The sequence below is a fragment of the Sciurus carolinensis genome, chromosome 7, assembly GCF_902686445.1.
Source record: "Sciurus carolinensis chromosome 7, mSciCar1.2, whole genome shotgun sequence".
NCBI lineage: Eukaryota > Metazoa > Chordata > Mammalia > Rodentia > Sciuridae > Sciurus > Sciurus carolinensis.
In genome coordinates, this window is record NC_062219.1 from 73,252,557 (window position 1) to 73,271,880 (window position 19,324).

At 34.1% G+C, this 19,324-nt stretch overlaps 1 protein-coding gene and 2 non-coding genes across 3 annotated transcripts in view; 1 reads left to right on the plus strand and 2 right to left on the minus strand.

Annotated features, from left to right (window-relative positions):
• Rngtt (RNA guanylyltransferase and 5'-phosphatase) overlaps window positions 1–19,324 on the plus strand; it is a 311,879-nt gene that overhangs the window by 31,018 nt on the left and 261,537 nt on the right. Inside the window, exons 5-8 of the mRNA XM_047558064.1 lie at window positions 1,695–1,770; window positions 5,363–5,603; window positions 10,763–10,872; window positions 12,032–12,133. Coding sequence (XP_047414020.1) covers window positions 1,695–1,770; window positions 5,363–5,603; window positions 10,763–10,872; window positions 12,032–12,133 — 529 coding nt within the window. The remainder of the gene's footprint in view (window positions 1–1,694; window positions 1,771–5,362; window positions 5,604–10,762; window positions 10,873–12,031; window positions 12,134–19,324) is intronic.
• LOC124989892 (U6 spliceosomal RNA) lies at window positions 4–106 on the minus strand. The gene has a single exon (XR_007109698.1). It is a non-coding gene; the product is annotated as a U6 spliceosomal RNA (small nuclear RNA).
• Trnar-ucu (transfer RNA arginine (anticodon UCU)) lies at window positions 10,134–10,207 on the minus strand. The gene has a single exon. It is a non-coding gene; the product is annotated as a tRNA-Arg (tRNA).

The window sequence follows — 19,324 nt, forward strand, 5'->3', positions numbered from 1 at the left end:
TGGAAAAATACAGAATGCTTCATGAATTTGTATGTCATCCTTGTTCATGATTCATGCTAATCGTCTCTGTATTCTTTCCAATTTTGGCATCTTTCAAAGAGCAAAAATCTACTGTTTTGAAGTAACCTACTTTATAAAAACTTCCTATTTCTTACTTTTTAAATGTTTTATGTTTTAATATGTATACACACACATATATGTATATATATAAAATATATAATATAGATAATTTTTTTTTTAACTGGGATTGAACTCAGGGGCACTCAACCATTGAGACTCATCCCCAGCCCTATTTTGTATTTTATTTAGAGACAGGGTCTCACTGAGTTGCTTATTGCCTTGCTTTTGCTGAAGCTGGCTTTCAACTTGTGATCCTCCTACCTCAGCTGGGATTATAGGCATGTGCCACGGTGCCTGACTGTTTCTATATTTGATTATTTATTTATTTATTTATTTATTTATTTATTTATATGTGGTGCTGAGGATCTAACCTCGTGCCTCACACATGCTAGCCAGGTGCTCTACCACTGAGCCACAACCCCCGCTCCTCTATATTTGATCTTGATTGCATTCTAAGATGATCTCTGTATTCAGAGAAGAATATTTTGTAAAAGGTAGCATAAAAAGAAAGATACTTTCTTAAATATCAGGATATCCTTCAGTTAAACAGACATTACAAGAAAAACTATTTTGAGATCTTCAGGGGTCAGTTATGCTGGCATCAGTGTTTTTATGTTAAACTATTATAATTACTACTTTAAAGTAGTTAAGATAATTGTGAATATGTATTGAAAGATGGTTTAAGAAAAATAAATAGTTTTTTTCTCAGTAGGTTTCTTTCTTCTGATAATTTACTTTGAAAGACTGTAGGCAAATTGAAGATATAGACAGTTGGTTTCTAGAGAAGCACAGACTAGTTTTTTTATTATACTGTATCTTCATCAGTTAATTGTTTTCTATAGAAAGTCACTTTGAATGATTATCTTCAACTACTATCAACCTTCAGATGAGTTTATATTTCCATTAGAGTTTTGGTTTTGCTGTAATTTCTGGATTTAAAAAAATATGATTTTTATCTTTCATAATGATGTCATTGATTATAAGGACTAGAAAATTTTATTCAAATATGTGGAATAGAGGTTTCTTATATGTTTGTGTTAGTCCTTTTGAGTTGTGTGTTTAAAAATTCATCCTTGTTTAAAACACTTGGTACTTAGACCCTACAGATAATTTTAAACCTATAAACCAATATATTATATTTAAACATCTAGCTTATGCTATAAATTAGATTCTAAGCAACTTGAATTGAAAAGTTACTAAATTAAAATGTATTTCAAGCTTTTTATTTTTTATTTTTTTAAAGAACTTATTGATATATATATAGAGAGAGAGAAAAAAAAAGAGAGAGAGGTAGAAGGAGAGAGAGAGAAAGAGAGAGAGAAATGTCAATGAACCTTATTTTATTTATTTATATGTGGTGCTGAGAATTGAACCCAGTGCCTCACACATGCTAGGCAAGTGCTCCACCACTGAGCCACAAACCCAGACCCTATTTCAAGCTTTTAAAATGTATAAATGTACAGTGTAATTTTGCAAAATAACTGAAATGTTTTGATGAGAGGTTGAGATTTTAAAGCAAAATGTAGACTCTGCTGTGATTTATTAAATTTTAACCAAGTTACTTACTTTTGTAGGTGTTCATTGTACCCATGGTTTCAATCGCACTGGTTTCCTTATATGTGCCTTTTTGGTGGAGAAGATGGATTGGAGGTATTTGTAATCTTGTTATAATTGAATAAGATATATTTAGTAATTGATAAGAATTTTCAATGATATTTTAATTGTAGCATATTGCCAAGTTTTTTGAACTCATGATTAATATAATTTGAAATGGTTTTCATTCTGAATGTGGTTAATCTTTAGAGTACTCTTAACTGGTTATTTGTATTAAATAGCACATTGAGTGATTACAAATTCCATAAATTATGTATTTACATCTCCATATTTTTTTTCTCATTTTGTAGAATTACCAGAGACAGATTATTTTCAATATTTTGTGTTTATATTCAACTTTGGAAATTACTGTTGTTGTTACTTCTCTTCTAATAGTGTCTTTTGTGTAGCTGTTAAGTACTGGAACAAATTATAATATTATATGAAGGAAATCTTTTGGGGACAGAATTACTTCATTTAAATCACTCAGCATATCGTTCTTGAGCATCAGAAATTTGTGACATACATTTTTAGATCCTGAGAGAGTAGAACATTAGTTACCTAAAATTTCAAAGGGAATGAGATATTACTAATTGAGTTTCTCATTGACTTACTGTCATGATTTATGTTTACATAGTAGGTCTTTTTTTAATATAATCAGCCAAAGTACACATCTTATTGTACTTATTCCATTTTATACATTCTCTGTGGTTCTTTACTGCTTGTACTTTCTCTAACTCTGGCTGTTGAGAAGCTCTGTACCATAACCCCAGGCTTTTAGGCCATACTCAGCCCATGCATACCTTTCGCTTATGACCTGCATTCTCAGGGCCTGGGTCTTTCAGAAATTCCTGAAAAACAACATGCTTTTATTTTTGTTCACATTACTATACATTTCTTGACTACTGTTTTCTGTTAGAGTAAGACTTTAACCTTCAAAACTTTTTTGTGAATTGTTCCTTTTGTTTCAATTTCATTGATTTCAGCTCTGATTTTAATTATTTCCTGTCTTCTACTACTTTTGATGGTGTTCTGTTATTCTGTTTCTAGGTCTTTGAGATGTAATATTAGGTCATGTAGTTGTTGGCTTTTATTCTTTTCTTGAATGTGCTTCATGCAATGAATTTTCCTTTTAGTACTGCTTTCATAGTGTCCCAGAGATTTTGATATGTTGTATCATCATTCTCATTTACCTCTAAGAATTTTTTTTATCTGCTCCCTGATGTTTTCTACTATCCATGCTTCATTTAGTAGCATATGATTTAGTCTCCAGGTGTTGGAGAAATTTCTATTATTTATTTTATCATTGATTTCTAATTTCATTCCATTATGATCTGATAGAACAGAAGGTAGTATCTCTCTTTTTTTTGCATTTATTAGGAGCTGCTTTGTGGCATAGCGTATGGTCTGTTGTAGAGAAGGTTCCACGTGCTGCTGAGAAGAAAGTATTCGCTCATTGATGGATGGAATATTCTATACATGTCTGTTAAGTCTAAGTTATTGTGTTTTTGAGTTCTGTGCTTTCTTTGTTTAGTTTTTGTTTGGAAGATCTATCCAGTGGTGTGTTATAGTCACCCAGAATTATTGTGTTGTAGTCTATTTGATTCTTGGAATTGGGAATGATTTGTTTGATGTACTTGGATGCACATTATTTGGGGCATAAATATTTACCATGGTTATGTCTTCCTGACCTTTAGTCTGTGGATGTTCTTTTCTATGAGATGAGTCTCTTGAAGACAGCATATTGTTGGGTCTTTCTTTTTAATCCAGTCTGCTAGTCTATGTCTTTTGATTGATGTGTATAGGCCATTAACGATCAGGGTTATTATTGAGATATGATGTGTATTTCCAGTCATTTGGGCCCATTTTTGGTTTTTATTTTGACTTGGTTTCTCCTTTGATTGGTTTTTTTCCTTTAAGGTACTTCCTTCCTTTGCTGACCTATCTTGTTGTTTTTCATTTCCTCCTCTTGGAATATTTTGTTGAGCATATTGTGTAGTGCAGGCTTTCTATTTGTAAATTCTTTTAACTTTTGTTTATCATGGAAGGATTTTATTTTGTCTTCAAATCTGAAGGTTAGTTTGGCTGGATATAGGATTCTTTTTTTTTTATTGTAAACAAATGGGATACATGTTGTTTCTCTGTCTGTACATGGCGTAAAGGCATACCATTTGTGTAATCATAAATTTGGATATAGGATTCTTAGTTGGCAGCCATGTTCTTTCAGAGCTTGAAATAGTTGTCCATGCCCTTCTAACAGACCTAAACCAAATATCCTCTATCAAGATGTTAACAATATTATCATAATAAGCAGAGAGGATGAGTTCAAGTATTATCTTTAGTACAAGGAATAGATTTGCAATAAGGTCTGTGGTTTCTAATGGAGGACAAAGAGAATGGGGAGGTGTGTAGGATATAATTGTTAATGGGATAAGAAAAGAGTATATAGAAGTTCTATCTCATAGAAAGAGTGAAAGTGTAATCAAAAGAAGTTGGTTGTTAGCATGAGAAAATGGAGAAAGACAGTCTGAGGAAACAGGTAAACAAAAGGAAAAAAGATCAAGAAAAGTAAAGAAATAAAAACTTAAAAATTTTCAAAAAGGAGAAAAAAAAAAAAACTATACTGTAACAGTCATATAGTATTCAAACCTCCCAGTGTTTAGTAACCTAATGCATGAGACCTACCTGACAATGAGCTTTCAGTCTCTAGCAGGTGTGTCAGGATGGGATTTGCCGCACCTAAAGATGGGAGCTTCGGCTTCCAGGATATTCCAAGATGGCTGCTCTGACTTCCTACTGTGTTGGCAAATGGGCACTGCAGCTTGTGGTTGGGTGTGGTCAGCCAGGGGTCCTGGAGGCGGGGTAAGGTTGGAGGCAGGATGTGTTTGGTCTGGTTGAGGGATCCTGGAGGTGGAGCTCTGTCAGCCTGGCCGGGGGTCCTGCAGGTCTTGGCTGTTGTCTCAAAATGGTGGCAGCCATGTGTAACCAAACCTGCAGGTACTGTGACAGTGGACTTCCAGGCAATAGCTAGCAGCTGGTGATTTACTGGTTGGTCTGCTGGCTACTGTCGGATGACTGGCAGGTGGACCTTGGGCAGTGGGTGATCCCTTGGTGAAAGGCAGGTGATGGACAGGCAAGAGGCAGGCAAATGGTGGATGATAGGGGCCAGTCAGTGAGCAGTCTGCACTCCAAAAGTAGTTGGTATACTGGCAGACTGCAGGTGATGGCAGTAGACAAATGGAGTAAACAGCAGGGGATTGATAAACAGCAAAGACTGCCTCAGGGAGAAACAGATAGCCTCTGCTTGAAATCCGAGTTACAGAGCGACAAGGAATGCAGCCTCCCTCTAGTCCACCATCTTGGATCTCAACCTTCAAATCTTTATTGAAATTCTTCACTGACCTTACCCAGATCTTTAGTATGTACTTATAGGAATGCACTTTTAGAATTGAGGAATTATGCCTTATATTAAAACTGTTTCTGAATGAATTTGTTCCTTAATAATTGAATGCCTTGAGGATGAAGACTATAGTTTACCTATTTTATAAACCTCTATTATACTCTGTGATACCTTGAATATAAGTAAATTTTGATAAGTCTGAATAAATGGAGGATAGTGAAGAAATTGCATGGCATTTGTTTTCCATAGTATTGAAGCAGCAGTTGCTACTTTTGCCCAAGCCAGACCACCAGGAATTTATAAGGGTGATTATTTGAAGGAACTTTTTCGTCGCTATGGTGATATAGAGGAAGCACCACCACCACCTTTATTGCCAGATTGGTGTTTTGAGGATGATGAAGATGAAGATGAAGATGAAGATGGAAAAAAAGAATCAGAACCTGGATCAAGTGCTTCCTTTGGCAAGAGGAGAAAAGAACGTTTAAAATTGGTAATGTTTAAAAATATTACCATATTCTTTACCTTATTCTGTAAGCTTTTTGAGATTTAGGAAAATGGCATGGTGGCCACGTTTCTTTAGATGGGTGTGTATTTGGAAATATCTAAAAGTGTTTGATAGCTGTGAGTATGTCTTCCAAGAGAAAAGTTGTATTTATGAAAATTCATCCTGTTTATGTTTCTTAGGTAAACCAAAGAAATCTTAGATATTAATATAAAAATTTACTGTTTTTTTACAAAGCAGTGTGAAATTCCAACCAAATATCTAGCAAGAATTTTTACTAATGCTTTTAAATCATTACATAGTTAAAATACTTTTACATATGGGATTACAGATATGTGCCACCATGCCCAACTGTTTTTTTAGTGCAGATGTGAAATAACTAAGGTATGGATCTCCTATTGATCTTTTTTAGTTTTTCTTTTCATGTCCTTTTGATGATTTGCCAATTATAATTTTTTTTGCATACTTAGTATTTTTGATTGAATTATTAGACATTATTTATGAAAAACTATGGGCATAATCGAGGCTCTGATCTGCCTTCAGAGAGGATTTACTTTTGTTTCTGTGCAGAATTAGGAGCAGAGAGCATTGACTTAATCAGGGATTGAACTCTTTTTAGAAGCTAGACTTTAATTGAGAGGTAATCTGTTAATAGTGCTTCTGGAGAAAAATCCTAGGGAGGAAAAACTGAGCTGAGATCTAGCTTACCTCTCTGGGCTTTGAATTTTTGACCCCTTCCAGTCCTTATTGCCTTTTTTATTCTCTGGTCTCTTCAGGCATTTTTAACTTTTTGTATAACCTCACTTGTGACTGCAAAATTAGTTTATAAACTGGCTTTCCATTGTCAAAGCACCACTCTTTCTTCCATTTTGGAGAATGCAGTTAAGTTTGGTTTGATCTTGAGGAATGGTAATTTTTGACAGTATTTGTGCTTATACTTCCAAAAGCAAGAGTTGTGAAAAAAATTGGATAGCTTTTTGTATCATTTTGATTTATTTCCCACCCTCATTTCAAGCCATAATTGGTAAATACTAGAATTATTTCCTTTTACTTATAGAGGCAATGTAATTACATTAAAGAAAGTTTAAAGATCAAAAAATTTACTATCCTTCAACTTTTATATTAACCACTGGCATTTTTGTCTTAGAAGAATTTCCCCATTAAATTTTAAGATGCAAATGACATGAAGATACGCTGTATTTGAAAGTAAAAATTCAAATATCTAAGAGTATATAGAGTTAAAAATTGCTCTCTGCTCTTTGATTATCCTTCTATACTCTTTTTTTCTGTGCATTTGTACATGCATTCACTTTTGAATCTCCTTCTCCCCCCCCCCCCTTAACATAAATGAATTTGAGCTTCATCTTTTACTGGGGTCTTGCTGTGTCCCCTCTCCCCCTGGTCGTCCTCTTCCTCCTTATCCTCCTTCCTCTTCTTCATACAGAAATAGCCCATTCTTCTTAGTTAACACCAGAGGAAACTCAGTGGATAAGGTAAACAGAATGTCAGTTCATAAAATAATGCAGACTACTAAGAAGAACCTCCAGTTAGTGATCTTGAAAATGATAAGATTAAAGAAAAGAAAAAGTAGGTGGACTGCATAGTAGAATGAAATCAGCTGAAGAGGAAATGCTCAAACTGGAGAATCTAATTAAGAAATTCTTCTAGGGCCAGGTGTGGTAGTGCACACCTATAATCCAGCAGCTCTGGAGGCTGATTAAAGAGGATTGCAAGTGTGAGGCCAACCTCAGCAATTTCTTGAGATCTCATTTCAAAATAAAAAATTAAAATGTGGGGGAATGTGGCTCAGTGGTAAAGTGCTCCTGGGTTCAATTCCCAGTAATCCTTCCCAACAAAGAAAATTTTCTGGGATGCAGCACAAAAGGACAAAGAAATGTAAAATATGAAAAATAGTTTAGAGTTAACATGTATATAAAATTAAAAATAGTTTAGAATATATATATAGTGAGTGATTTAACAATGTGAAATGTCAGAAGGAGTACAAAATAAGTGAGGACAAAATAAAGTAAGAACAGATAGTATTTTAGGATTATTTTTTGTGGTGCCTGCAGCTGGGTCAGACTAGTGATTTCAAGAAGCTAATGAATGGAAAGTAAGAAAGTGGAGACAGTTGTGTTGATGTCCTTAGTATGACCCCACTTTTGGGGATTTGCTAGAAATGAAGGGGACCTATTGTATGGTTATACTCGTAGCTCAGATTTATTACTGTAATGTACTGAAGATATACAGTGGAATTATTAGGAACAAAGACAAGTACAGTTTGAAGGAGTCCATGTGCTGGCTTTTTTATACTCTTTCCTATGAGGAATTATTCTAAACTCACTCTGTAGCTCTGTGTGTGTGTGTGTGTGTGTGTGAGAGAGAGAGAGAGAGAGAGAGAGAGAGAGAGAGAGAGAGAGAGAGAGTGTGTTGTGTGTGTGTGTGAGAGAGAGAGAGAGAGAGAGAGAGAGAGAGAGAGAGAGAGAGTGTGTTTCTCCCCTGGGATTTATTGAATTTTTCAGTGCCCAGGGTTTTTATTGATGAGTTGGTTGTTTAAGCATCCTCTGCCTAGCAGGTACCAAAATGCCAGAATCTCAGGATGAAAGCTTTGTTTAGCATAAACTGTATTGTTGGCATAAATAATCTAAACATGGTTAATCCTTGACACTTAACTGAGAACACTGAAAGTTAGGGTCCTAGGTGCTTTTCAGGGGCCGATTTTGCTAGCAAGTCCTGTTATGTTAATTATTTTCTGTACATTTGTATTGACTATTCATTGAAATACCTTTGTTATGATAAAAAGGCAGAATAAAGGTGATTGCTTGCTGGGCATGGTGGCACATGCCTGTAATCCCAGTGGCTTGGGAGGCTAAGATAGGAGGAGTTCAAAGACAGCCTCAGCAAAGGCAAGGTGCTAAGCAACTCAGTGAGACCTGTCTCTAAATAAAATACAGACTAGGGCTGGGGATGTGACTCTGTGGTGGAGTGTCCCTGTGTTCAATTCCTGGTACCAAAAAAAAAAAAAAAAAAAAAAAAAAAAAAAAAAAAAGAATGAATTGAAACTAAAAATCTTCTCAGCAAAGGAAACAGTCAATAGCGTGAAGAGAGAGCCTACAGAATGGGAGAAAATCTTTACCACACACACTTCAGTTATAGCACTAATCTCCAGGATATATAAAGGACTCAAAAAATTTAATAACACAAAAAACAACCCAGCCAATAAATAGACTAAGGAACTGAACAGACACTTCACAGAAGAAGAAACACATTTATAACTAATTAGAACAAATTAAAAAATTAAAAAAGGTTAATAAATTAAAAAAAATAGGAAGTGGAGAAAATTGATTTTTTTTTGGGAGGGGGGGAGTTGGGTACCAGGGCAGACATTTACTACATTATTTGGGTTGTTGTTGTTATTATTATTATTGTTATTATTTTTATAACCAAACACAGTAGTTAAATCTGTACTGATTCTCAGTACTTACTGGTTTTGTTAAATTAAAAATACTGAATTTGTTCATCTGCATGGACTTAGTGAAATATTTCTGTGGTAATACTTTGGGAAAGTACTTTAATACTTAATCCTTTTTCCTAATATTATCCTTTTTATTGTTTGCTTAAAAAAAAAGAAGTAGTATCTATTTATTTATTTATTTTTTAGAACAAACTTGCTTATTTGGCTTTTGCTTTTATTCTGCCCATTTCAGAAATTATATTGATGAGGTAAAGAGACATAATGATATAATAGGAGGGGGGTGGTATTCTTTGATTCTTTGACTCATGAAACCTCCAGTTTGGTTATTTAAGGAAGACTTAACAAAAGATAGATTATAACAATGAAAAGTGATTTGTAATTAGGGGCAGAAAGTAGGACCACTGTCTGCTGCAAGGACTTAGGACTCTTTTAGATTTGACATGGATGTATGTGGACAAATATTGTGTTCTTTTTTCCCTGCTCCCAAGTGGATTGAGTTGCCAAGTCTTTGCCTGAAGGTTGATCTATGGGACTTATAGATCATATTTTTTATTCCTTAATTACATTAACAGTTAGAATTGTTTTGTACTTTTTCTTGAGATCAGTGCCAGCCCTTGTATGAATCTGAAAGTAATTGTAGCATAAATCTAAACTATTTTTTTAGTCTAAACTTTCCAGTATTGTTCTTTGTTAGTTATATAACTTCTCTGCCCACTTCACTTCTATAATATTTCAAAAATATGATTACTATGAGATAAAATATTTTATGTAATCTGAGTTGAAGAACTTAGGTTAAAAATTCAATAAATAATCTAACTTTTATATTGATACACAAAGACTGTGGCTTAGCCACTTTGCCTCAACTGTTACATTGTTGTTCTATTCTAGTTTACAAAGATACAAATTTTGGGTGTTCAGCTTCTTAAACTCCATATTCTACCATTTAAACTCACCCCTCCAACCAATCAGTGAATGGCATAGTGGTAGACCTGGGTTCAAATTTTGTTGTCCACCCTCTTTTTATCTTTTTGAAAATTTTTTTTTGGGGGGTGCTGGGGATCGAACCCAGGGCCTTATGCTTAGAAGGCAAGTACTCTACCGACTGAGCCATCTCCCCAGCCCCCTGAAAATTTTTAATTTTGAAAAGATGAGGCTTTGCTAAGTTGCGCAGGCTTGTTAGCAACTTGTGGGTTCAAGTGATCCTCCTGTGTCAGCCTCCCAAGTAGCTGGGACTGTAGGAATGTACCACCATGTCAGGTATCATTTACCCCTTGAATAAATAAAATCTTTATACATCATTTACTAATCTGTGAAGTAAATATGCCACTACTTTTCATAGTTGTTGAAAGGATTAGAGAGAGTGTTTGTAGAATACCACATACTCTGCTTGATTCTCAATAGGTAAGTTACTATTACTGTCATGATTACTAAGATTTGCTAATTTGGTTTTTGCATTTGCTGGACTGTGTACGTACGTTGAAAATCATGTTTATTTAAGGAGAACTCTTGTACATTCATGGGGGAGTTTGTGGAGCTTCTGGGGGCAGACCATTTCTGCTTTATATATTGATTTGCTTAGATTTGTGAAAATAGGCTAATTTATCTCTTCTTTGAAAATGGATTGGACCTCTAATGAAATATTCCCCCCCCCCCCCCGTTTTTTTTTTTAAAGGGCGCTATTTTCTTGGAAGGTGTAACTGTTAGAGGCGTAACTCAAGTGACAACTCAACCAAAGTTAGGAGAGGTACAGCAGAAGTGTCATCAGTTCTGTGGCTGGGAAGGGTAATAAACATTTTAAAGTTTTAAATAAGATTTCTTACTTTGTATATTTAAAATTAATACAGACATTGACACAGCTTTATTTCTTAAAGATAATATGTTTCCATGAAATGCTAAAAAGTCAAATTTTTTCAAGATGATCAGTGTAATATACAGATGATTGAATCAAAATTAGATGGCTTCCTTATCTTCCTAAAGCAATAGGAAATTACTGTTGTCACTACATAGCACTTGTTTTATCATTTTGGTTCTATAGCTACTGATTGAATGTTTGGATTGGTCTTATCAATTTATTCAGGGAAAATGGGTAAAACTTGAATGTGCCTCATTTTTCAGTTGTTTTGTAATCAGAAGCTTGAGAATGTCACTTTTAAATATGTTCTGCTCCCTACCATGACTCGAAAATATTTATCAGACTTTCATGGGAAGAGGACTCAGGAGAGAGTTTACTCTGCTTATCTGTTACTTTCAGGTCTTGGTGTGTGGCAGAAAATTATGGTAGAGTTTGAACACCAGGAAACAAGGATTGTTATTTGTGAAAAGTTCCTAATATAATTCCCTAACATAATATAAATTCTTAAAGAACTTTTATTACTGGCATGTACACCTCTGATAAATTAGCTAGAAATAATTTTAGCTAAAAGGTGAAAATAATGAAGAAATAATATGGGCCTTAATGTTATGTTAAACCCTTGCCAATGTACCTTAATTTTTACCTACGTTTCTTCTGTTTTGTCACTTCTGGGCATCCTTGGAACAGAAATTTGCCAACTCTGCAGAGTTATGTCAAGTTGGCAGTGTCATGATGGAGAAATATGGGGTCTAGGATAGTGTAAGGTAATTAATCCATGATTAAACTTTTTCCTGAAATAAAAGACTTGTGGATGTACCTGTTTTACCATTTAAGTCATGCATACCATTATTTGAAAATTAGCCCAATAATTATAATATAGAATGGCAATTTAGAACATTGTAAACTTGTGTTCTAAAATGTCAAGACAATCATTTTTAGTGTTTTTGTGAAAGGCGAAATTTGAATTGAAACTGATCTCATGATAGGGAGAACATTTTGATAAATGGGTGAGTCATTTGAATTGGTTTAAGACATGCATTGCTTTGAATGAATATCAACCATGATAGTAATAAAATGTCCTTCTTTAAGGTCTGGATTCCCTGGAGCACAGCCTGTTTCCATGGACAAGCAAAATATTAAACTTTTAGAGCAGAAGCCATATAAAGTAAGCTGGAAAGCAGATGGTACTCGGTAAGTTAGATTTCTAAAAAAATCGTACAAATTATTGTAATGCTGTAAGAATTTTACTTTGTTCTTGGGTAAGTTTGCTCTTTTGGGAGTGTAAATTTCTGATTTGAATAGCAAAATAAATATGTTTCAAAAATTGTACAGTTTTTGTTTTGCTGATATTCTAGGCTATGTAATAAGTTCTCTTATTCTGCTAAATTTTTGGTTTTAGAGTTCTGTTACTTTGACATAAATCTATTCCACATGTTAAGTTTGAAAGCATTGCAAATGATTTTTGATGTCTACTGCCTACTACATTGTTTCATGGATGTTTGGTGTGTCTAAATTTAAACTTTCCCTGACTCATTATATGTTTTATTCCTTTGAGTAGTATTCCTTTTTCTCTTAGTCTTTACTACTGCTGTTTATAATTTTATGTACCGTTAAGATTTCTATAATCTTAGAACAAAGTTTGACTTCAAATTTCATATTCTTAAGTTTTATGATTCTAAGTTTTCATAAGTTTTATGGTTCTTCAATAAACTTAAATTTTTCTCTTTTGTAATCCATATTTTTTGCATCCATTACAGTTCGCTATTTATATTTATTCATTCAGCAAATGTTACAATAGTTGTAGTAATGACTTCAATAGATGTTAACATAGAAGCCCTATTCATTGGGCTTAGTTGTGGCTAAGTGGTAGAGTGCTTGCCTAGCATGTGTGAAGCCTGGGGTTCGATTGTCACCACCACATAAAAATAAAATAAAGGTATTGTGTCCTCCTATAACTAAAAAAGTATTAAAAATAAAAAAAGTCCTATTAACTTTTCATCATAAAATGTTTTAGAGTAATTAGTGCATCTACATGTTAGTGTTTAAATATTAGTTTGAAGATAATGTTGGATGCATTTTTATGAAAAGTTTTTGAATGTAAAAGTGGCAGCTATACACTGTCTTCATCCACATTTAACTTTTGATGACCTTAAAAGATGCATATGGAAACGTGAATTTGATTTCAGTTTTAGGTGAACTTGCTATTATATGGCACAGTATGCTTTGTAGATGTTTGTTTTATGGTATTTGAGTTTTATTATTTGGGAATATATAAAATATTTTCATTTTGGTTGTCTTTTTTTGTTGGCAATAATCTTTCCCCTCAATTTAGCATTTTCTAGCTTTTCGTAAGTAGGAGGCTCATTTAACAAAGTTCTGAAAATACCATAAAAAGAGGAAAATAAAAAAAAAAGTGATTTCATCATCTAGAGAAAAACACTATAATTGTGGTATTGACCTTTTTCTTTGGGTTATATAGCATTTACTGTTTTTTTTTTTTTTTTTTTTTTTTGTGGTACTGGGGATTGAAAGCATTTACTGTTTGTGCTTCATATCCTAATTCAAATAGTTAAATAACAAAGTGTATCTAACAATATATGTTCATTTATTCATCTTATTTTGAATTTACTTGAAAAATGAACTAGCTTTAAAAATTAATCTAGGATATAAAATTCATTCAGTATAGAGATAAAATGAAACAGTTTGCTTTGTGTGCTTGAGGAGTTATAAAAATGGATATAGTTACAGAGACAGATAAAGATTTATACCTGTTCTGGCCTGCCCCCCTACTTCACTGTGGTTATGTATTTTTGAAGGATAAGTGAAAACTCGATTTTCAGAATGTTAAATGCATTTTTAAATTGTTTTTGATAAGGTTAAAATCTGAATCTGTCTATTAAATTGGTAGTTAGAATTAACAGACATTAATGATGTTGTTGAGGCATATATTTTTAATAGCTATATAACAGTGTCTTAACAGATGGATTTATTTCATACCTCTTTGAGAGGAGAAAGTGAAAAACATGAGGATCAGTGACTGTCTCTATTCTTTACAAAAATGGTCTAAGGATTTGTGGTTGAGACAGATTTATTCTCTGACAAGTTTCATATTTTTATGAATTTCACTTCCTATATTGCCTTCTTCATAGTGTTCAGGCTATGATCATGGTAAATCTTGGGCAAAATAATAAGGCCTGTAAAAATTTGGTGCTTACCGTTTGCTATCTTACTTTTGTTTACTTACCCTCCTCTGTAATTGTATACCCCTTTCTTTGTTTCTCAGTACCATCAGACTCTTAGATACTGGCTAAAATAATTTGAGTGAAGGTGTTTTTGATAGTAGAAGTGTCATTTCTTAGAACTATGCTTCGCCAAAAACAAAAGGACAACCCTTTAAGTATTAATTAAATACCTCCTCTGTTTTTGGCTACTTTATTCTTGGAGAAGAAAACTTATGGGAAATATTTTCTGGACCAGTATGAAACTCTATCTTTTGTGCAGTAGGACTTAAGGCCAAAAGTATGAGAGAGGGATCTTCCTTGATTTATAGGGTGGAAAGAACCTGAGAGGGCTATAGAATGGTCTTGGATGCCATGGAATCAGAAGAGCTGATTAACAGCCTTGAACCCTAAACTACATTGTGTTTAAAGCCTTGTCAGGAGAGTGTGAGATCTCTTTTTAATATCCTTATTTTATATTTTAGTGTCCAATCATTGTATCTAGTAATACTATTTAGATTCAAGGATCTCTGGAACTGAGCGTAATAGGAGACCTTGGTATAGTTAGCAATAAAAGATATTGCCTGAGAATTTTGTGTTAACCAAGTCAAGGCCTGGAGGTAACAGTGAGTTATAGTTTTGTGAGAATACTATAATTCTAAACATTGTAAAATATTTCCTAAATGTAAAGGCAAATCATATAGATAGGAATATAGAAGTGCATAAAAATGAAACGGTGAGAAATTTACATTAGTTATATAAGTAAATCGATAAACACTAAGCCACTGTAGTCTCGGAAACAGGTGAAATCAAAGTTTGTGTGATGAAAGATTTGTGTTTCTAGTATTTCAGTAAAACCATATTTTAGAAAATGAAATGTCTAAGCTGGGCATGATGGTGCATGCCTATTTTCCCATTGGCACAGGAGACAAGCTGGAGGATGGCAAGTTTTAAGCCAGCCTCAGCAACTTAGTGAGACCCTGTCTCTAAATAAAATTCAAAATAGAATTGGGGATGTGGCTCAGTGATTGAGTGCCCCTGAGTTCAATCCTTGGCACCCCCCGCCCAAAAAAAAAAAAAGAAAAAAAAGAAAAAGAGAAAAAGAAAGGAAGAAAACAACAACAAATAAAACACAAAGGTCTGGGTATGTGGCTCAGTGGTTAAGTGCCTCTGTGTTCAGTTCCTAGTACCAGAAAAACTAAAAAAGATGTTTTTAGTTTTATAGCTCTGATTGCTTTTGGTTACATTTTTAGTTTGTAAGACTTAATTTTAAAAAAAATTAAAAATTTTTAATTTTTTCATTTGGAATTATTTCAGACTTAAAGTTCTAAAGTATAAGGAATTCCCATATACCCTTTATTCAGATTCTCTAAATATTAACATAGTATTTAACTAGCAAAATGATCAAAATTAAGAAATTAACACAGATGTATTTTTAACTATTGACCTTATTCAGATTTCATCAGAAGTCTCAATAATTTATGTCCTATTTATGGTCCAGGATCCAGTCCATAATTACATGTTGTCTTAATTTTCATGTCTCTTCCTTTCCTTTGTTTTAGAACAATTCCTTAGGCCATCTGGACTTTGACACTTTTGGACAGTACTGGCCAGTTATCTCGTAGCCTGTCTCTCAAATTGAGTTTGTCTGATGTTTCCTTATGATTTGTGTAGTAGATTTTGCAAAAACATCATAATCATTTCAGGAGGCATGTAATGTTAAATTATCTCATTACTGGTCATATTAATCTTGGTTAAACTGGTATCTACTAGATTTGTCTGTGATAGTTACTCTTTTTCCTTTTGTTCTTGATAAGAATCTGTGGGCGAGATACTGTGACACTGTGTAAATATCCTATTTCCTATCATACTGAATCCCATTAATTTTAGCATTCATTAATGATTCTTGCCTGAAATAGTTATTGCTATAATGCTTGCTAAGGAGAATAGTAGGATTCAACCATAAGGGGGAACTTTTCCTTTTTCTTCATCTATTTTTCTCTGTCAATAGGAACTCATAGACTTGTATTATATTTGTTAGGTTATAATCTATTTTGATAATTATTTTATTTCTCAGAATGTCTCATTTGTCCACTGAGAGGCCCTTCAAGTGACTTCTGTCTTTTTAACATCTCCCCATCATTTTTTGAACTCTTCTTTACTTTTTGACCTCTCTCCCTTACATGTTTAAGGCCTATTTTTTACTTTTCCTCCTCCAGCACTAGAATCAACCATTTCTCCAAAGAGTGGTGTTTAGAAACCAATATCTTGGCACTAGGTGGGCACATTAGTACTAGGCTGTCATTGCTTTTAGACCTTCCCAAAAGAGCTAGGAAATCATGTGTGTGTGCATGCATATGTTTGTGTATGTGCACACGTGTGAGATAGAGAAAGAGAGAGGTACAGACAGACATATATATACATATTTATATCTATTTCTATGTTTGTTTTAAAATCATGGGTTTATACTGATATTGTCAATTCTTATTCAACACTGTAGGATTTATTCAAATTATTCTTTCCTATTTGCACCTCCTCTCTGACAATGGGAAACTTGTTTTTTGTTATCCATAATGTTTATTCACATAGTTTTGGAATTTCTATTCCAAACCTCCCTGAGAAAACCATTTGAATAGAGCATATTTTAATATAGTCTGACAGTAGCCTTGGTTGTATACAAAGTATACTATATTCCATAGTTGCTTATATTACTTTCTCTTTCCCTGCCAATCTCTCCAAAAGAGTTGTTTTCATTTATAATACAACTAGTTTTTATTTGTTTCGGTTTGTGTTCTATTTTGAATATACCCTCATTTTTTCTGGCTTCAATTTTGTGTGTGTGCGCACTAGGGATTGAACCCAGGGCCTCGCACATGCCAGGCAAGTACTCTACCACTGAGCTATATTCCCAGCATGGATTTTAATTTTTTAATTTTCTTAGCATGCGGGAAAATTAACATTGTTCTCGGAACTACACAACATGGAATAATCGGAAAAATGTCACTCTCTCCTATCCATCTTTTCGTAGTATTCTTGCCCACTTACTGTAAATAACCAGTCTCTTTAGTTTTCTGGTTTATCCTCTTGTGTATCATTTTGTACAGATAAGAAGATATATGTATGTCCATTTTCCTTTTCCCCCTTATTATAAGAAAGATACTGTATTAGCTTTCCCTGACCATAATAACAAAATACTTTAGATAATGAACTTACAAAAAAAAAAGGGGTTGTTTAGTCTTATGGCTTTGGAACTTCCAGTCCGCGATTGATTGACCCTGTTGCTTTGGGCCTGTGGAGAGGTAACTCATCATGGCAGGAGCATGTGGCATAGTAAAACCATTTATATTATGGTCAGGAAGCAAAAGGGAAGCAGAGACCAGGGTCCCATTGTCCCTTTCAAGGGCATGTCCCTAGCTACCTATGGGTCTCCCAATAACTGCCTCTTAAAGGTTCTGTTGCTTTCTAATAGTGTCACCATGGGGCCTAAGCCTTTGACACATAACTTTTGAGGGATATTCAACCTGCAAACTATAGCATATACCATACACTTTAGAACTGGATAGTAGTTTGCTCCTTGTCCTCCTTGCCCTCCATTTAAGAGTGTATTTTAGGAACCAGTGCATATGACTTTATAGGTACTTGGCATTTCTGTGTTCCTCATTTATTTTTTGCAGCAGCATAGTGTGGGTGTACCATAGTGCATTTGACCCTACTCCTTTGTATAGGTATTTAGATTGGTTTCAATATTTTGCAGTTAAAAAAGATGTAAAAATCACCTCAGGTCTAAATCCTTCCCCCTACTCCAGAAGGTATAAATTCAGGGTAAATTCCTGGCAAGATAGATTGCTGAGGCAGGGACTAAAATGTATGGGAAGTTTTATTAGATATTATCAAATTCTGCTCTAAAAGGCCATCTTGTATTTTCACAGGCTGCATGTGTGAATGCTTATACTTTCACAGTATTTCCAATAGAAAGTACCATCAATTTAAAAAATTTTCACTACTCAGTTGAATGAGAAATGTTATCTCAGTTTAGGTTTACATATGAATGAGGTTGAACATCTTCACATGTTAAAGGGCTATGCTTATCTTTTTTGGGAATTAGCTGTCCTTGCCTCTTTCCAATTGTCTTTTAATTTTCTTTTGCTATGTAAAATTTTATTTTGTTTATTTATTTATTGTAAACAAATGGGGTACAACTTGTTTCTGTTTGTACATGAAGTAGAGGCATACCATTTATGTAATCATACATTTACATAGGGTAATGGTGTTTGATTCATTGTTATTTTTTCCTTCCCCTCCTTCACACCCCTCTTTTCCCTCTATACAGTCCCTCCTTCCTCTATTCCTGCCTCCCTCCACCCCCCATTATGTGTTATCATCCGCTTATCAGCAAGACCATTCGTCCTTGGGTTTTTTGAGATTGGCTTATCTCACTTAGCATGATATTCTCCAGTTTCATCCATTTGCCTGTAAATGCCATAATTTTATTATTCTTTATGGTTGAGTAATATTCCATTATATATATATACCACAGTTTCTTTATCAGTTGAAGGGCATTTTGGTTGGTTCCACAATCTGGCTGTTGTGCATTGAGCAGCTATGAACATTGATGTGACTGCATCACTGTAGTATGCTAATTTTAAGTCCTTTGCATATAGGCCAAGGAGTGGGATAGCTGGGTCAAATGGTGGGTCCATTCCAAGTTTTCTAAGGAATCTCCACACTGCTTTCCAGAGTGGCTGCACTAATTTGCAGCCCCATCAGCAATGTGTGAGTGTACCTTTTTCCCTACATCCTCGCCAACACCTATTGTTGCTTGTGTTCTTGATAATCGCCATTCTAATTGGGGTGAGATGGAATCTTAGGGTAGTTTTGATTTGCATTTCTCTTATTACTAGAGATGTTGAACATTTTTTCATATATCTGTTGATTGCTTGTAGATCTTCTGTGAGGTATCTGTTCATTTCCTTAGCCTATTTGTTGATTGGGTTATTTGTATTCTTGGTGTAGAGTTTTTTGAGTTCTTTATATATTCTGGAAATTAGTGCTCTATCTGAAGTATGAGTGGCAAAGATTTTCTCCCACTCTGTAGGCTCTGTTCACATTGGATAGTTTCCTTTGCTGAGAGAAAGCTTTTTAGTTTGAATCTGTCCCAGTTATT